Source organism: Amphiprion ocellaris, chromosome 16, assembly GCF_022539595.1.
Source record: "Amphiprion ocellaris isolate individual 3 ecotype Okinawa chromosome 16, ASM2253959v1, whole genome shotgun sequence".
Lineage (NCBI taxonomy): Eukaryota > Metazoa > Chordata > Actinopteri > Pomacentridae > Amphiprion > Amphiprion ocellaris.
This window is the reverse complement of record NC_072781.1, coordinates 6,756,290-6,777,023: the sequence shown is the minus strand read 5'-3', so window position 1 is coordinate 6,777,023 and position 20,734 is coordinate 6,756,290. Positions and strand designations below refer to the sequence as shown.

General features: G+C 39.7%; 2 protein-coding genes across 2 annotated transcripts; one reads left to right on the top strand and one right to left on the bottom strand.

Moving 5' to 3' along the window:
- Positions 1–4,666: 4,666 nt before the first annotated feature.
- On the bottom strand, positions 4,667–14,093 carry LOC111582747 (deleted in malignant brain tumors 1 protein-like). Its single transcript, XM_023291591.3, has 19 exons — positions 13,991–14,093; positions 13,753–13,845; positions 13,302–13,446; positions 12,995–13,191; positions 12,525–12,629; positions 12,141–12,224; positions 11,969–12,067; positions 11,628–11,666; positions 11,439–11,537; positions 10,261–10,296; positions 10,072–10,170; positions 9,036–9,089; positions 8,818–8,962; positions 8,441–8,646; positions 7,747–7,925; positions 7,380–7,616; positions 7,144–7,304; positions 4,936–5,180; positions 4,667–4,852 (listed from the first exon to the last, which is right to left on the bottom strand). Exons 1-19 carry the CDS (start codon positions 14,040–14,042, stop codon positions 4,806–4,808), a joined length of 2,322 nt encoding a protein of 773 aa, XP_023147359.1. The 5' UTR covers positions 14,043–14,093; the 3' UTR covers positions 4,667–4,805.
- A 1,818-nt stretch (positions 14,094–15,911) lies between these two features.
- Positions 15,912–20,509, top strand: agt (angiotensinogen). The gene is made up of 7 exons (XM_023291572.3): positions 15,912–16,068; positions 17,391–17,845; positions 17,966–18,332; positions 18,810–18,934; positions 19,058–19,206; positions 19,514–19,670; positions 19,760–20,509. The coding sequence occupies exons 2-7, from the start codon at positions 17,429–17,431 to the stop codon at positions 19,937–19,939; spliced, it is 1,395 nt and encodes a 464-aa protein (XP_023147340.1). The 5' UTR covers positions 15,912–16,068; positions 17,391–17,428; the 3' UTR covers positions 19,940–20,509.
- Positions 20,510–20,734: the final 225 nt, after the last annotated feature.

Genomic DNA, 20,734 nt, shown 5'->3' with positions numbered 1-20,734 from the left:
CTATGACGTTTTGGTCACATTTTGGACGACATACTAAGCCATGACATTTTTTTCACATTTTGGACCACATACTAAACTATGACGTTTTGGTCATATTTTGGACGACATACTAAACTATGACGTTTTTGACATATTTTGGACCACATACTAAACTATGACATTTTGGTCAAATTTTGGACGACATATGACACCATGACGTTTTGGTCAAATTTTGGACGACATGCTAAACTATGACGTTTTGGTCATATTTTGGACCACATACTAAACTATGACGTTTTGGTCATATTTTGGACGACATACTATTCTTTGACGTTTTCATCATATTTTGGACGACACACTAAACTATGACGTTTTCATCATATTTTCGACGACATACTAAACTAAGACGTTTTTGTCATGTTTTGGACGACATTTTAAACTGACATTTTTGTGATATTTTGGACAACATCCTAAACTATGATGTTTATGACATATTTTGGATGACATACTAAATTATGACATTTGTTTTTCCACATTTTGAACGACACACTAAACTATGACGTTTGTTTTTCCATATTTTGGACGACATACTAAACTATGACGTTTTTGTCATATTTTGGACCACATACTAAACTATGACGTTTTTGACATATTTTGGACCACATACTAAACTATGACATTTTGGTCAAATTTTGGACGACATATGACACCATGACGTTTTGGTCACATTTTGGACGACATACTAAGCCATGACATTTTTTTCACATTTTGGACCACATACTAAACTATGACGTTTTGGTCATATTTTGGACGACATAGTATTCTTTGACGTTTTTGTCAAATTTTGGACGACATACGAAACTATGACATTTTGGTCAAATTTTGGACGACATACGAAACTATGACATTTTGGTCAAATTTTGGACGACATACTAAACTATGACGTTTTTGTCATATTTTGGACGACGTACTGAACTATGACGTTTTAATGACATTTTGGACCACATACTAAACTATGACGTTTTAGTGATATTTTGGACCACGTACTAAACTATGACGTTTTTGTCATATTTTGGACCACATACTAAACTATGACGTTTTTGACATATTTTGGACCACATACTAAACTATGACATTTTGGTCAAATTTTGGACGACATATGACACCATGACGTTTTGGTCAAATTTTGGACGACATGCTAAACTATGACGTTTTGGTCATATTTTGGACCACATACTAAACTATGACGTTTTGGTCATATTTTGGACCACATACTAAACTATGACGTTTTTGTCATATTTTGGACCACATACTAAACTATGACGTTTTTGACATATTTTGGACCACATACTAAACTATGACATTTTGGTCAAATTTTGGACGACATGCTAAACTATGACGTTTTGGTCATATTTTGGACCACATACTAAACTATGACGTTTTGGTCATATTTTGGACGACATACTATTCTTTGACGTTTTCATCATATTTTGGACGACATACTAAACTATGACGTTTTTGTCATATTTTGGACCACATACTAAACTATGACGTTTTGGTCAAATTTTGGACCACATACGAACCTATGACGTTGTCATCATATTTTGGACGACATACTAAACTATGACGTTTTGGTCATATTTTGGACCACATACTAAACTATGACGTTTTTGTCAAATTTTGGACCACACACTAAACTGTGACGTTTTTGTCATATTTTGGACCACATACTAAACTGACGTTTTGGTCAAAATTTGGATGACATAATATACTATGACGTTTTGGTCGACATACGAAACTATGACGTTCTTGTCATATTTTGGACGACAAACTATGACGTTTTGGTCAAATTTTGGACCACATACTAAACTATGACGTTTTTGACGTATTTTGGACGACATACTAAACGATGACGATTTTGTCATATTTTGGACAACATACTATGACTTTTCTTATACAATTTGGACGACATACTAAACTATGATGTTTTTGTGACGTTTTAGACGACATACTAAACTATGACGTTTTTGTGACATTTTTGACGACATGCTAAACTATGACGTTTTTGTGAGGTTTTGGACAACATACTAAGCTATGACTTTTTTTTCACATTTTGTACGACATACTAAACTATGACGTTTTTGTCATATTTTAGACGACATACTAAACTATGAGGTTTTGGTCAAATTTTGGACGACATACTAAACTATGAGGTTTTGGTCAAATTTTGGACGACATACTAAACTATGACATTTTGGTCAAATTTTGGACCACATACTAAACTATGACGTTTTTGTCATATTTTGGACGACATACTATGCTATGACATTTGTTTTTCCACATTTTGGATGACATACTGAACTATGACGTTTTTGTCATATTTTGGACGACATACTAAACTATGACATTTTTGTGACATTTTAGACGACATACACTATATTGCCAAAAGTATTTGCTCACCTGCCTTGACTCGCATATGAACGTAAGTGACATCCCATTCCTAATCCATAGAGTACAATATGACGTCGGTCCACCCTTTGCAGCTATAGAGTGTGTTTCTGGGAATTTTTTACCATTCTTCTAGAAGCGCGTTTGCGAGGTCACATACTGATGTTGGACGAGAAGGCCTGGCTCTCAGTCTCCGCTCTAATTCATCCCAAAGTGTTCTATCAGGTTGAGGTCAGGACTCTGTGCAGGCCAGTCAAGTTCATCCACACCAGACTCTGTCATCCATGTCTTTATGGACCTTGCTTTGTGCACTGGTGCACAGTCATGTTGGAAGAGGAAGGGGCCACCTCCAAACTGTTCCCACAAAGTTGGGAGCATGGAATTGTCCAAAATGTCTTGGTATGCTGAAGCATTCAGAGTTCCTTTCATTGGAACTAAGGGGCCAAGCCCAGCTCCTGAAAAACAACCCCACACCATAATCCCCCCTCCACCAAACTTGGCACAACGCAGTCCGACAAGTATGGTTCTCCTGGCAACCACCAAACCAAGACTCGTCCATCAGATTGCCAGATGGAGAAGCGCGATTCATCACTCCAGAGAATGCGTCTCGACTGCTCTAGAGTCCAGTGGTGGCGTGCTTTACACCACTGCATCCCACGCTTTGCAGTGCACTTGGTGATGTACGGCTTGGATGCAGCTGCTCGGCCATGGAAACCCATTCCATGAAGCTCTCTGCTGAAGCACTGTTCTTGAGCTAATCTGAAGGCCACATGAAGTTTGAAGGTCTGTAGCGACTGACTCTGCAGAAAGTTGATGACCTCTTGGCACTATGTGCCTCAGCTGGATCACGACTGGATTTGTTGCACAGGTGGCATCCTATCACAGTTCCACGCTGGAATTCACTGAGCTCCTGAGAGTGAGCCATTCTTTCACAAATGTTTGTAAAAGCAGTCTGCATGTCTAGGTGCTTGATTTTATACACCTGTGGCCTTGGAAGTGATTGGAACACCTGATTCTGATTAGTTGGATGGGTGAGCAAATATTTTTGGCAATATAGTGTACTAAACGATGACGTTTTTTTCCACATTTTTCATGGCATACTAAGCTATGACGTTTTTGTGACATTTTGGACGACATACTAAACTATGACGTTTTTGTCATATTTTGGACAACATACTAAACTCTGACTTTTTTTTATACAGTTTGGACGACATACTAAACTATGACATTTTTGTGATATTTTGGGCGACATTAAACTATGATGTTTTTGTGACATTTTGGATGACATACTAAACTATGATGTTTTAGTGATATTTTCGACAACATACTAAACTATGACTTTTTTTTTCCACATTTTTGACGACATACTAAACTATGACGTTTTTATGACATTTTGGACGACATACTGAACTATGACGTTTTTATGACATTTTGAACGACATACTGAACTATGACGTTTTTGTCACATTTTCTATGACATCCTATGACATTTTTGTCAAAGTTGTATTTTGGGCCCTTTTATTGATTTTATTCAATAGGTAAGTTCCATGAGGTGGAATTTGAACCTGCATCTCCGACACAGTCTTGTTTATGAGTCACCCTCTCAACCAGTTGAGCTACCTGGGCACATTTTTTTCAAATGTTGGACGACATACTAAACTATGACCTTTTTTTTTAATACATTTTGGATGACATACTAAACTACTATAAAAGCATTTAGAGCACCGTACTCCGCCAAGGCTGCTCAGTTGACGTATCATTTCCGATGGATAAAATATTTAATAAACAATGACCTTGTGCAGAGCACAGGCATGTGTTATGCATGTGCATGTTATGTATGGATACCAAATTGTGTGTAAATCACTCTTATAAAGGTCTGTTGATCAGTTCTGTTTTTTTTAAAGAATCTGGTTATAATATGTTTTTGTTTTGCCTAATTTCTTAAACAGACCTGTAACATCAATCGATTTTGATGCAGTATCACAATTTACAGGTTAGATTTGGATTGACAGCACTCCATGTCACAGATGAGTAGTTCAAAGACTACTGGAAAGTTGAAAAGATAATGATTGTTCCTGTTTTTATAGTTCCTGGCTATGATAAATGGTGTAGTTTGGGCGATTATTTTAACATTCTTTTCAAACCCTCCCACAGGTTTTAAAGTTCAGAGGGTTAAGAAGACAAATTAACAGCATATTTACTGTTGATTTAAAGAGAGCAACATATTGAAGAACACAGATTGTCTTTTGATGATGTATTTAATCAGGTAATGTGATAGAGAGAGAGGAAAAGAAATGAAATGATGAGTATAATTTGTGTCAGAATAGGATGGAAAGAGATGTTAAAAGTTGATTAGAGTATGTCACTGGAGCATCAAGTTAAGCCTTGCTCTGCTCGTCACTCCCTTCTTCCTTTTTCTCAGGGTCTGGAAAAGAGAATATTCTATGTTATAGCCCAAAAAATGTTAACACTGGTGATGTCAAAACAAAAGTACGTGTGGTTACAGACCTTTGAGCTGAATGGGACCCAGAACCAGAGTTTGGCTGTCATGGTCTGACCCCAGGTCTCTGGCTGTACGTCTCATGCAGCCACGGCGGCAGCGGGAATTGTTGTCAGAGGCTGGGCATATCAGAACTGTGCACTGGATGTATACCGCCTTGGAGGCACGCAGGAACTGAAAGGACTTAAATCGGAAACGGGCTTTGTACCAAGTGCCACTCATGTAGGGATAGTAGGTGCTATCTGCAGAACATCTAGAAGTGAAAACGGAAACAGTGTGATTGGAAAATACAGGGTTTGTTTTCACAGTGCTTAAAATGTAGGCAACACTTGTTTCATGTTAAACAATTCTCTTAGCTCATTTTCAATCAATCAAACTTTATTTATATAGCACTTGTCATACAATAAAAATGCAACACAAAGTGCTTTCCAACATTTAAAAACATTAAAATAAAAACAAGAAATCCCGTCCCCCCCACCCTCGATATATACACACAACTACACACTCTCACACTCTCACCACTGACAGTAGGGAGACATGGCATGGCACTGAGAATCGTGGAAAACCCCATCATTGGGCCGTCCACACTGGGAGGAGTCGCAGGTCATGGCCGCCGGGGGCGCCGGCACCCGGACCCCCCCGACCCCAACAGACAGGGGGACCCCCACACCGAGGTGGGGAGCCCCCCAACCAGCCGGGCTGAAGGGACCCGCAGGCAGCAAACCCCGGCAGCAGACCGCATACAGCCCCCAGTGTGGAGGACCCCCTGAGGACACACTGGAGTTAAAAACTAAAACTTTGAAGTATAAGATAAAAAACCTGTGGGATAAGATAAAGTGAACAGTTAAAAGAGGAAAAATACTTAAGATTATAGATAAATAATGATAAGAATATAAGAAGAATTTAAAAGGTCAGTTAAAAGCCTGATTAAAAAGGTGAGTCTTTAACCTTCTTTTAAAAATATCGACAGTCTCTGCAGTCCTGAGATTCTCTGGCAGGCTGTTCCACAGGCGGGGGCCATAGTGGCTAAATGCCGCCTAGTCGTGGGTTTTAGTTTTGGCTTTTGGTGTGGAAAAAAGGCCGCTGCCGGAGGACCTCAGGATCCACGAGGGTCGATATGTTAAAAGAAGATCAGATAAATAAGAGGATGCAAGGCTGTTAGGACTTTTAAAAACTAAAAGGACCTGAAAATCGATACTGAAGCGGACGGGGAGCCAAAACAGCAACTTTAAAACTGATGTAGTGTGTTCCCGCCCTCTGGTCCTCGTCAGCACACATGTAGCTGAGTTTTGTAGTAACTGCAGATTTAAAATACTCTTTTTGGGAAGACCAGAGAGCAGGGCATTACAGTAGTCTAAACGAGAAGAGATAAAAGCATGCATTAGCATCTCCGTGCTGGCCTGAGAGAGAAACGGGCGGACTCTGGCTATATTTTTAAGATGATAAAAAACAATTTTTGTTATATTTTTAATATGTGGGATAAAATTCAGCTTAGAGTCAAAAATCACGCCCAGGTTCTTTATGGATTGTGCTGGTTTAAAATCTTGTAGTCTCTCTCTATGGCCTTCAGAACCTATAACTAAAACCTCAGTTTTGTCCTATTGAGCTGTTGGAAGTTCACTGTCATCCATGACTTGATGTCTAAAATACAGTTAAAAAGGGTATCTATTGGCCCTGTGTCATCAGGAGACACGGCAATGTACAGCTGTGTATCTTCAGCGTAGCTATGGAAGCTGATGCCGTGTCTCCTGATGACGTCCCCAAGAGGAAGCATGTAAACATCAAAAAGAATGGGACGTAAAATTGAACCTTGGGGAACCCCACACCCAATTTCATGGGTTCCTGAGGAACATGTATCCATACTATACATAAAAACATTGGTCTGTGAGGTAAGAGTTGAACCAGTTAAAAACAGTACAATTATACATTTTCAATGTCACATCCTAATTGGTAAAGTAGCTATAGCTGTAAAAGTAATGTGGTTTGGTAAGAGTGCAATATTTGGACTGGAAATAGAGTACCAGAAAAATGGAAACATGAGTGAATTAGTGAAGTAGAAGTAACTAAAAATTGTTTGGATTACAATACTTTAGTAAATGTACATAGCTACTTCGCCCTGCCTGATGTTTGTTGGTGTTGGCTACAAGGTTAAGCTTTCACAGCACAGATCCTCATGTTCTTATCTAGAGAACAGCCACATGCGAGGCTCATCTTACCCGTTACGGACCAGGTAGTAAGGTCTGCTGTAGAAATCATCGGCAGACGGCGAGGCCACGCAGGTGTCAAGAAAGATCACCAGGCTGCTGTCCGGCCTTCTCAGTTCCACTTGAACGTACATGTACTCGTTGAGTGATACTCTATAGGGCCTTTCAGTCACCTGAGGGTGTGAAAGCAACACATCAGCATCATGTGTTTACAGTAGGAATGTCACCACTTTGCTACTTAAACACACCTTGTAGCTGAAGCTGCTGGATGTGTAGAAATCCATGCTGGTGTTGAATCTGCCTGAGCCAATGATGCTGTTGCTGCCAGAATGACTGACAATATACACAATCTGGGACACCGAGTCCTTCTCCATTCGACAGTTGACATTGAGCTCAAAATGACTTTGGCGTGTGATCTCGGAGGACGAGGAGGAGGAGTTGTAGGCACCGACGATGTTGGTGTAAACAACTGTGCCATTGTCGATCTGTTCAATGTAGTAAATATCAGGAAATAAATGTCTGCATGTATGTCTTTACCACGACAGTACTTTGAGGGACAAATATTCAGAAATGCTGTATATGATCAATGTGTTCCAGAAAGGGAGCCAACGTTACCTTTTTAACGTTGCCACAGCTGGTAATGGAATAACTGAAGACCACCTCATTTCTGGAATTGTAATACGGTCTGCAGTTTGGGTCATTCAGGTAGAGATCGTTGCCATCATAGCCCAGAGAGCTCAAGTAATTCCTGCTGATCGCAATGTTCATGTTGTCTGAGGAGCACTCCACTCGACCTGACACAAGAAGGTGTTGGCAAAGATGATACAACCTCTTGAATTACACACAAACTATACACAATGTTTACATGTTAGCCACCCCATTGGTGTCGTGTAGTCGTAAGGTTGGTTTGCCTGTCCCTATAGTTTCAACTGAAATATTTCAGTTGGGATGGATTGCTAGAAATATTCATGGTTCCCAGAGGATGAAGACACATGAGAATGGTGATCCTCTGATCTGCCCTGTGGTGCCACCATAAAGTCAACATTTGCAGTTTTCAGTGAGACGATTGGATGAATAACTCTGAAATTTGGTACAGATATTCTTGCTCCCCTGAGGATGGACTTTAGGAATGGTGCAATTACCTAACTTTTCCTTTTGCAAAAAATATGGTAAGTATAAGCACACCAAAAAATCCTGAGTTTTAGTCCCTAGTATGCATTAGAAATTACTTTTAAGTTAACCCACAAGGACTATATATGATAAGATTTAAATATAAATGTTTTATTCTGGCTGCGAGTTCTGTTTTTACCTGAGCTTGATCGCAGAGTGCTCATGAACTCAGCCCTGAACCCTCGAGCAACCACAGAGATATCAGTGCGGAAGACCACGGTCATGTACGTGTAAGTGGAGAAGAAAGAGGCCACATTGCCGTTGCAAACTTTCCCCAAAAGTCCTGAATATTCAGATGAACCATCGTAGACTGAGATGTAGTCACAGCCGCAGCAGTTCTCCAGTCTGTTGGTTGAAAAAGATGATAAAAGTCATAAATAATTCAGATTAATGACTTGTTGAATGAAAGTTGCAAAATCATTACCAATTTAGAGCCTAATTCCTATTTTTGGGAAGTATTTTTCCACAAGTTCATAAGTGCCTTTAGCTCAGTAGTTCACATTATTCCGTACTCACTCCACAAAGTCGAATGTGAGGTAGATTCTTTGGTCATGAGCAGCTCTGAGCTGCCAGACGCAGTAGCTGTTGTCGTCATAGTGGTCGGGGTGGTTAGGGCTGGAGAAGGTGCCAGAGCCAAACAGATAGCCTCCACATGGACTTCCTGAAGGTGGAGAACATGTCATTACAATGAACCGTAACTGCAGGCAGCTAATTCTGCACACTGAGGATCCTACCTGTGGTGTACCACTGAGTTATGTGTGGCCAGTGAGTTGTGGTGTAGCAGTAGGCTGTTTGAACAAACAACAAAAAAAGGCTTCAGAATTAAATAAAAATAAATAAATACAGAAGTGTGGCGAGACATGATGCTTACAGTGGGAGTCATAACAACAGTTGCCATAGTATTACATAGAATTTAGGATTTCTGTGTGGCGTTTGCATGTTTCTCTGGGTGCCCGAGCTTCCTCCCACAGTCCAAAGACATGCCTGGTAGCCTCATTTGTGCTTTTAAATTGTCCGTAGATGTGAGTATGAGTGTGAAAGCTTGTTTTTTTTCTTTGCGTTCTGCCTCTTGCCCTGCCTCAGCTGGAATAGGCTTCTCAACCCTCTATGGGATGAAGCCAGTATAGCTGGTGGATTAATCGATGAAGTAGGAACAATTTCAAGAGACAGGCAGACTAAATGAGGACACGGTTCCTGTTCCTGAAGTTTTTAGAACTAGGAGGATATGACACATTTTAGGGTCATTTGAAGTCAGGGATCGCATGGAAGGAAATCTCCCAGTGGAAGCTATCAGAGTTTCTGTACTGGTGGTTGAGCAGCTTTGGGAACCCCACTTTCCTCACCAGCAACTTTCAAACATAAGAAAATAGTTTGTTCAACCATTTCCCATGAATGACTGTCTAAAATTGACAGTCTATTATTCACAGCTACTTTAATCAGCCACTGCGTCTGTATCTGGCACTTTTCATGTTAGCACCTGTGCAACACTTAGAATTTCTCTCAGGAAGACTCACAACACGCTGTCAGATTACACACTGACAGCAAATGATTCAATTCACAATCTGTATAGCAGCCACCTGATATTATATACAGTCTGTTTCCCTGGGAACTTGGTATGGCAAGTCTGCAAAAGTCCTCTATGAAGGTCTTGCTTGTGGAATAATGTGAGGAGAAGTGCATTTTACTGGGATTCCAAACGCTTTTCAGCAGGAACTGTAGTCAGTGTGTGCAGGGGCTTCTCTGCTGAGCTTTAAGGGACAAAGTACTTACAGTAGTAGTCATAACAACAGTTGCCGTAGTATTGACAAGAGCTGGAGCAGGAGCAGCTTCCCATGTGTCTGCCACAGTTGTATCGACATGATGGCTGAGCTGTGAGACACAAGAAAGTGTTAAAACATGTGGAACAACTACACGTACATTATATTCTTTCACATTCAGTTCACTGAGAGGTTTCCATACCTGTGGCGGGTGCAAAAGTGGTATAGTAGCAGTACCCTACATGACAGAGAAAAGAGATTGAAATGATTTTTTTTTATTTCTTTTTTTTTTTAACTGAGTACAACAGACATTATAGCATCCCAGCTGTTTATCCTGCAACTGTGAAAAACAAATATTGCCACACAGAGTCTGAATGAGTACGGAGGAATATGACAGAGTGAATCCTTCAGCCACAGAGGGACGCAGAACCTGTTGATGCCGTTGATTTGTTAGACTTGGCATTTGCATCGGCAGTCATAGCAACAGTTGCCATAGCATTGACAAGAGCTGGAGCAGGAGCTGCTTCCTATGTGCATGGTACAGTTGTAACAACACCAGGGCTGAGACACTGGTTGACATCATACTACAGACTAAGTATCAAATACTTCAAAATGAGATGCAGCTTGAAGAGTTTTTCTAAATGTTGTGTCAGAGATCATAGTAGTTGTTGGGCAGTGACATATTTGACAGAAAAGGAGAAACTAATTGGTCATTTTATATAGCATAATGCATTATAATGGCTCTCTACTGTTTGCTTTTCAGTCTTAAGGTCCCTCTCTGGTTATTTATCAGACCCATAAAGATTCATCTCTCTTTATCAAAGATACATATTTAGTTTCTTCTTGAAATTGAAACCTTCCTACCTGAAAATGAGTCAGAAGTAACTGGAATTTGCAGATCTACTAACTCCCTGCTTCTCTCTTTACCCCATCCTTCCTGACTCTCTGCAGCTCGAGCACACCAGCTCACCTATGACTCTGCTTTAACATTGTAAAACTATTCCATGCTACACAAGGTTGAACTGTAACACTGGACTAATTCAACCATATATGTTCAAACCAGAAATCAATTCTGAAGATGAACAATGACAGCAGCCTGGAGTCAGTGTTTTTGAGATCGCCGTCAGTAAACTGAGGTTTCAAGATGGAAGTACTAGACATGGTGTTGACTGTATATTTTACTCACTCTGTGTCTTCTTAAATAAAAAAAAAACCTTGAAAATGTTTCAAATAATCAGTGGAGTGGGGCTTTTAAACAGAAAATGATGTCACGTGTAATTCTCAGCACTGCACTACACTGCAGGTTTTAGACTTCTTTCTCCCACAAGAGAGGGCTGCAGAGCCCGATAATACTGTTGATTTGTTGAACCTGCCACTTACGGCTGTAGTCACGGCAACAGTTGCCGTAGTATCGACAAGAGCTGGAGCAGGAGCAGCTTCCCATGTGTCTGCCACAGTTGTATCGACATGATGGCTGAACTGCGAGACACAAGAAAGTGTTAAAACATGTGGAACAACTAAGGGTACATTACATTCTTTCACATTCAGTTTGTTGGGAGGTTTCCATACCTGTGGCGGGTGCTTCAGTGGAATAGTAGGAGCAGTACGCTGCATGACAGAGAAAAGAAAATAAAGTCATTGTTTAAAAACATCTCATTTACTGAGTACATTGACTGAAAGAGAGGAATCAACTGGTCATTCCATACTGCATAATAATGTATAATAGTCCTCCTGTTTATTTTTCAGTCTTAAAGTTCCTCTCTGGTTATTTATAAGATTCATAAAAACTAATCTGTTGTCTTCAAAAGTACATGTTTCTCTCTTCTCTCTCTGTTTTCCTAGTAAACATGAAGGTTTAATAATGGTGAGATAGTGAGGCTGTTGAAGTGTGAGAACTCCTGGACACTCACGGCCGTAGTCATGGCAACAGTTGCCATTGTGATAACAAGAGTATCTGCAGGAGCAGCTTCCCATGTGTCTGCCACAGTTGTATCGACATGATGGCTGACCTGGAAAACACAGAAGGATAGTGTCTTACAAAAGTATAGCAACAATATGTGTTTCCAGTGGTTGCGTTTGTACCTGTTGTTTCCAGGAATGTTGGTTCTGGTGTACTTGTGGGGAACGTGGTCTCAGGTCTGTTAGTGGAATAGTGGGAGCAGTACCCTGCATGACAGAGAAAAGAAAATAAAGTCATTGTTTAAAAACATCTTATTTACTGAGTACATTGACTGAAAGAGAGGAATCAACTGGTCATTCCATACTGCATAATAATGTATAATAATCCTACTGTTTGTTTTTCAGTCTTAAAGTTCCTCTCTGGTTATTTATGAGATTCATAAAAACTAATATATTGTCTAAAAATAAATATTTCTCTCTTCTCTCTCTGTTTTTCTAGTAAACATGAAAGTTTAATAATGGTGAGATAGTGAGGCTGTTGAAGTGTGAGAACTCCTGGACACTCACAGCTGTAGTCATGGCAACAGTCGCCATTGTCTCGACAAGAGTCAAAGCAGGAGCAGCTTCCCATGTGATTGCCACAGTTGTCACGACACGATCTCTGGACAGAATCTGGAAAACAAAGGATTATAGAGTCTTACCAAAGTATGCATAATATCCGATGAGAACAGATGGATTTGGTGGTGCTGCTACTGAAAAATGTTTGCTCGTGCAGACATTTACATTTACAGACATTTTAAGGCACGAGGTCTGACCTGGAAGATAATATTTACTTTATAACAGGAATATTGTTTATCAACAATGTATGGAACCTGTACTTAGATTACTTTGCCCGTTGCTGGTGGTGCGGTTGTGGGAAAACAGCCTCAGAGTTTAGGTTGTCTTCTTAGATCGACTGTTGCAGTGCAAAATCCTAGAAGTCACTAAAATGTGGACACTGGACATTGTATAAACTGATAATATCCAGAATGACTTACTGATAACTTTGTAGGAAGCCTCAAATCCTGAGCGAGTTATAATACTATCAGTTTTGAATTGCACAGTTAAAGAAGCAGTGGTAGAGTAGAAGGTGGGCCTCTGGGTGCCACATATCTTCCCCAGCAACCTGCTTCCAGTACTGGGGCCATCATAGACAGAAATGGCATCATAAACACAGTTTGGCGCAGACTCGATGCTGTGATAAGCACAAAACAAGAACACTGTTTTCAATTCAAAGCCACACACATTACAGCAAGAGTTGTTAGTGATCACACCCTGTAGCTACATTTGTGAATATTTACTTGCTTTACATGAGTGAAGTTCAGCTGAACAATGTTTCCATCTGTTCTGATGTACCACAAACAAACTTTATTGTTTGGGTAATTATTTGGATAGTTGGGGCTGGAAAAAGCGCCATTGTTGCCATAGAGGGAACCACCACAAGGCTCATCTGAAGAAAAAAAGGGTCATGAAAGAATGGAAAATCAGCAAAAGAATGACAAGATCAAAAGTGATAAGATGCAGAGATTATTAATGCAATTATACAAGTGAAAAAATGTAACAAGCACGTTTGAAAAGATGTGTAGTTGCTGAGATGATATTTTAAATTATGATGGAATGGAAAACACAAAAACTGCTGGGTCTTCATTGGATTTCTCCTGGCAAAACTCACCATTTTATAATGATTTAGTGAATCCTTGCAAAATATTCCAGGATTATACATATAAACATGTATTTCTCGTGGTTGCGTTTGTACCTGTAACTTGTAGTGTTGTTTCTGAATCTTCTGTTTCTGCCACTGTTGTTTCCACTGGTTCTGTTGCAAAAGCTGTATAGTACCAACCAGCAACTGATAGATTATGAGACAAAAAAAGGTCAGAGTACTTAAGCGATAGCACTAGTAACAGTCTGAATCTTCTAACTGCTCAGTGACCGATGGTTTGAGTCAAAAATCAAGCAGACAAGTAAAACAATAAGGACACAGTAGACAGTACCTTGCACGCCGTGTGTGGTGAGCACACTGCAAAGAAACAAGAGAGTCCACATGGTGAATCCTTCTTCTTCCCAGCCTGCTTCAGGTACTGAACACTGTAGCTTATATAGCTAGTAGACACTTTGTTATAGCACCCATAAAGTTACTGATGTCACCAATGTCAAAGTGCTAAATTACGCAGCAGTCATTAAGCATGTGAAACACGCCACTTGGTTAACTATCATAAACAGTAGGCAAAGATTGTTCACCTCTACTTTCAGGATGTGTTTTAAGAGATTTGCTTAAGACATACAGTAGAGCTTCATGAGGGTTTTGAGAACTTTCAGATGAGTAGATAATAAAATATGCAGTGACAAAGTGGCATCTGATAAAATGATAGTGGCTGAGCATCGACTGCACAAATCCCACTGCATCAGTTGCACACACTTCTAACTCGGCTAAATAATGTCAGCATTTTAATTTCAAAATCAGATTGTTATACAATTGTGGTTACAGTTTTCAGTTGATCCCAATTGCCAAATTAATTTAGTCATTTGGTGGATTGGTAGCTAAGGGTGTAAATATTTTTTCACAGAACTGTACGTGGTAAAAGATGTTACACCAGTTCTCATTAATCACTGATTTCTTTTTAATACTGATTAATACAATTACTATCATCTAGAATAGTCAGTTGTTTTTCTAAAGCAAAATGTAGCTACTGCCTCAGCATTGTCAAAACTTATAAAAACAAATCTCATCATTTTCATTGACATTTCCACAAAACAGAAATATTAGGTAAGATATCAATATCAAAAGCCTGTTTACTTTACATATTGATATTTGTATATACATAAAATACTGTATGTAAACACACAAAATGTGTAAATTGGTTGTCAATAGTAAATTAGTGAGTAAAAAGCAGTCAAACCCCACATAGGGATCAACAGGCAGCTCTTTAAAATGTATGTTTTCAACATACCTGAAACTCCCTCGGATCTCCATTAACAAACTAAAACCAAACCCAAATCAGCATTAAATAAAGGGGAAAAAAAAAGAAAACTTTGACTTTTTCTTTAATGACTCCTCGCTTGTGGTCAGTAATTATTACTTGAACAATGTTTGTAAATGATGGAACCGGGACTGTAAAACACTCAACGTGATGCTGTTTTTCTTTGTGGTGAGAAAAACCAGCCTATCCTGCCCTGTTGAATCAGGTGTGTGTGACGGATTTTCCACATCATAATCACGGATGTTGCACTAAAGATTAAATATGATCCACATTTCTTGATAAAGAACTATTTGAACATTTGAAAAGTGTTTGCCATTTTCCCAGGACATGTTTTTAAAAAATATATATAATTCTAGATCCAGTCATGGCATCCTCAAGACTAAGACAGAAAATTGCAGTAGTCCAAACAGAGTTGGTTTTACTTGTAAGGTAAATGTACAACAAAAAATGTAATTTTACAGTAAAGACATAGAATGAATTATGTGAATTGTATAGTAAATGAATCAAACTATATGATTATGTAATTTAAAAAACAGTGACACAAGTACAATAATGGCAGGATAATAAATGGAAATCTCATTTTAACATCTTTTTAAAATTTCTCTCCTTTTTTTGCATAGATATATTTGATAGATGTAAGCGTAACTGGGGGGAGATTTGAGACTTGTTTACTTTGTGCTTGTTTGACCCCAAGGTTGAGCAAAACCACAAAGAACATGCGTAATTAAATTGTTAGTGATGTTTCAGTGAGTCACTCTGAACGGATGGGAAACGCAAACAACACTCTGCTTCCAGTTAATCCCCACTGTGGAAGCCGAGCTCTTCCTTTCACCCCCTCCAGGATGTGCTTGCATCATTTTTGGAAAGTCAACATATAGAGGGACATTGGGTGGTCTCTTTCTTCTCTCCGTCAGACCTATTTATCTATAGCAGTGTGAGTCATGGCAGCAGAGCCCCTGACTCAATGCTGTTTTGGTTAATCAGTAACCAGAGTGGGAGCACGGCGGTCGGCCGGCCGGGTTAAAGTAAAGGAGCGGAGGAGTCAGGACCTCATTCAGCAGCAGCAGCAGAAGCAGAAGCAGACACTCCCGGTAAGAGCAAAACTTGACTTTATCTCATTAACTGTCTTTTGATTGCGCAGTACAGTGAGAGACTACAGTGAGTCCTGTAGTTAATCAAACTAAAACATTATGTTATTAAAAAACAACCAAAAAAGTTCTAAATGTCTAAAATGGCATACAAGAAACATTTGACAGACTGTTTGTTACAGAATTTGTCATTCGGTTAATTTTGGAGATTATGTACTTCATTAATAAAAAGTAAACTTCATTTTTGCAATGTTTCTACATGCAGACACAGTTATTATGAACCACATCGTGCAACAACAATAACCGAAAAATAATACTATTAAGTTTTCTGGAGCTTCACAGAAAACATCAGTTATTATGAAGTACCTGTTTTTAAATGTTTTTTTATCCTCAGATACACACAGGTAGGCCAGCTGTATATAAGATAATTTGAGTGCACTGGTTTTATTGATCAGGGACCAAGGCCATGTCCTGTGCTACATGTCCAAACAGTGTTTACTTAATTCCTCCAAGAGTCCATCAGTCCACATTTCTGCATGTTCAAGTCAAAATCAAAGGATAAAGTCCTATTTGTTACTCTACTTCACAGGCATCTAGATTAACCCTTCAAAGTACTAGTGAAAGTTGTCAGTTTAGATAAGAAAATGCAGTAAAGTGGCTTGCTGAGAAAATCTGGAATATCTCAATGAACCAATCTAAACATTTCTTTTTAATTTGACTATAAATTTAATATGTTATGCAACTTATGTTTATTAATTCACTCTATATATGTGGTTATTTGTAGAGTGATTAAACCATAAATGTGGCTAAATTTGTCAAAAGTATTTATTTTTTCCCAATCAATGTCCCTAGTGAACAGTCTTTCCCTAATCTGTGTTGACAATTTGACCAAACAAATGTGTTTGAGGACACTCAGTTTTGTCCTCAGTTTGAAAGTAAACAATATCCAAAAGAAAGATCCACCTCATTTTAGTCAGTGAACACATGCAAATAGACAGACGCACTGAGACGCACGTAGATGTGTCTTCATTATCTATGCGACCTCTGTTGCAGAGGGTAATGCCTGCTCTTATTCACTGACCAGCAGGAGAAAAAACACACAAAGAACAATCAATCAATCACTGACATGGCGCTCTATGCCCAGTGTTCCTGCCAGCCAATCCCGTCAGAGACCGAAAACCAGATTCAACCAGATTTGCGGTGAAAGCCACAGTAATAGTTATGTAACATTCATAGATGACTTAAAATGCAGCACTGACCAAGACACGGGGAAGACTCTCAAGGTAATTCACCCTTAACTAAAGATATCTGTCTCTCCCCACCAGATTGAATCATTGTAAGAAAACTACCAACCAAAGGTAAAATGCAGAGACTGCGGTCGCCTCTTCTTGTCCTCCTACTAAGCTGCTGCCTCTCAGGAAGCAAAGCCAACCGAGTCTATGTTCACCCGTTCCACCTTTTTGCTGCCGAGAACGTCAGCTGTGAGACCCTGCAGACCCAGACGGTTAAACCTCTGCAGACGCTTCATGTGGCCTCTCTTGATGTTGAAGTCTTGACACCTGACAGCAGGGATTCATCAAAAGTAGACGCCCATAGACAGAACATCACAGAGAGGACAGCGGTCCTGGCAGAGCTGTTGAACTCTCTGGGCCTCAGGATGTACCAAGCTCTCAGCAGCAAGCAGCAAAGCACCAACACCCTGCTGTCTCCAGTCAACACCTATGGATCCCTCGTCACCTTCTACCTGGGAGCCTCCAAGAAGACAGCAAGCTCATTCCAGGTCTTTGCTTTTGATTTACTCTCACTGTAAAAATACTTCCTGATCTTCCTCTCATCTGATAATGCATTTTGTGCTTTCAGTCTACAAAGAAGTAAACTTGTGCAACTTGTTTTCTTCTAGCTTCTACTCGGCCTGAGCAGTGAAACCGACCGAGAGGATTGTGTGTCCTTAGTGGACGGACACATGGTTCTCAAGACCCTGCAGGGCATCAACTCTCTGGTGGACGATGGACCCAAGGATGAAATTACTACCCAGGTCTGGGCCTTCACTCGTCAGGACGCTCGACTGTCCGAGGACTTTATTCAGGGCACCCAGGACTTCTCAGACACGTCGTTCATCCGAGGAGTGGACTTCTCCAAACCTCAGGAGGCAGAGCAGCTGGTGAACAGCTTTGTGGAGAAGACATCAGATGGGAAGGTGAAGAACATCTTCAAAGATGTGAACGCCAGCAGCAACCTTTTGTTCATCACCTCCTTCAACTTCCAAGGTCTGTCTCTGTTTGTGTTTCAGAAGTGCAAATGCGAATAGATATTTAGACTCTACATTGCCAAGATGATAACGCAAAACCAAGAACTGAAGCCCTCTACATTGTATATGGAACCAATCAATGCATTTCAAGGAACATTTGGGTAAATTTGGCCATCAACAAAGTCAGATTCACAATCAATTTGGAATATATTTGCTGTGTAGGTTTTCAATTTGATTTAATTCAGTTAATTTATGTGTTCACCAGTTCATCTCAGTGCACTTTACATAATGAAACAAGAGTCCATCAATTCCTTTTGAGCAGGCACTTAGGGAGAATCAGAGCGTAGCAGTCAGACACACTTTAATTTGACTTTATGCATTAATCCAGATGCTGGTAAAACAAACTGAACCCCTAGAAATAACAGTGTTTACAGTCCTACTAACGACTACACCACTCTGCAGTATCTGACTGTGTTCTATGCTTGTGTCTGTTTAGGCAACTGGAGGACAGCCTTCCAACCAGAAAAGACTTCCCTGCAGGAGTTTCACGTGGATGAAACAACCACAGTCATGGCTCCAGTGATGACCCACACGGGTCGGTACCACTACTTCAATGATAAGGTAAATCTTAGTCCACGGCATTTATGTTTACTGCATATTTGCAGCAGTAAATATGGAAACAAAGCTTCTTGAAGTCTTCCCAACTTGACTCATCTGTTATTATTTTGTTCTGTTGTTTTGAAGGTGAGGCGGTGCACTGTTGTGAAGCTTTCTCTAAGCAAACGGTCCTACATGCTGCTGGTCCTGCCTCACGAAGGCACCAACCTGCATGACATTGAGTCGAAGCTGCTCACTGACGTCATTTCTGGTTGGTACCAGAACCTCCAAGAAGGGTGAGCACTGTCATTTTTCATTTTTTAACCTTTGCACTGGTATCACCTAAGAATGTTGTTGTCCTTCTTGCGGGTTAGCGGACAGGAAATCTGAAGGCTATTTTGTCTTTTATCATCTTTAGACTCTGAGATTTGTGTACCATTTCACTGGTTTCAGGTTAAAAGACCTTTGTAATTTTCTATCAGTGCCTCAATCAGTCAGTCATCCAGTCAAACTAAACAAAATGAGACAATGAAGTTTGGTTCAATCTCATTTCAGGTCACAAACTGCTCATTTTAAAATTAAAAATTTGTCTCGCCTTTCTAGTCTGTTGGAACTTTCACTGCCCAAGTTCTCCATGTCTTCTGCGACTGATCTGCGCGACCTGCTGACCAACATGGATCCAGAAATCGAGGCCAAATTGTTGGGTTCCCAGGCTGAGTTCAGCCAACTCAGCAACACCAAACCTTTCTCCATAGATAAGGTAAACAACATGTGGTTATCGTGTCATTGTATAAAAATTACTCACTGTGTAGATGTGTGTCATCAATAAGTCTCTCCGTCTCCTCTTAGGCCATCAACAAGGTGCTGTTTGAGATGTCCGAAGAAGGAACAGAACCTCAGGACAAGAAACAGGAGGACGGCATCCCTCTGAAACTGTCCATCAACAGGCCTTTCTTCTTCTCTGTAATAGAAGGAGATTCTAACTCCATCCTCATGCTGGGCAAGATCACCAACCCCACACTCGAGTGATGCATGGTACTTCAAATAAACCCTCTCCCAAAAAAACAACCCTCTGACATGAAAAATATGCAACATACTAGGCCCTTTTTCTTTTCTTTCTTTTTTTTTTTACAACGTACGTGATCGCCTCCAGCTTACCTTTCTGCGGGGGATGAAATCAGTCAAGTAACAGACATCTCATTTAGATTATAGCCTTGTTTTTCATCTGAAATAATGACCACAAACAGCACATGAGAAATGAACCTTGCCGGAGAAAATGTTCAACAGCATTATAGTTACCTTTTCAAAACCAAGCTGATCTCCACAAGCTCAGGAGTCATCGAGGATACCTCTCAGTATTTATGAACGTGTATTATTTTTAAGCTGGGTTATTTTCAAGCTGCCTGTTTAAATTCGAATGTTTTTTTTCCTGAAATTTATATTAGCAGAGTTCTATACAGTATTTTTCACTAGAGTAGGTACAGTAACCATGATTGTCTGGGATAAATGACTAACACACTGTATATTATAACTAAGAGTCTATTTTTGTTTCGTTATGATTTGTGATTGCTGAAAATAAAACATTTGTTTCCAAATATATCTCAAATTTTAGTGTGGTTTTTTTTGTCAGGATTTCATACAAAGCCATAACAATCAATGTTTCAAATGAGACTTAGATCAATTGTGACTCTGTCTGAACAGGTCAGGAGAGACAATCCTAAAAAAACAAAACAAAACAAAAAAAAAAACAGGAAAATGCTGCACAAGTCATTCTGCAACAATCTGAGTAAAACAAAACACTGAATGTCAATTTCTCACATAATC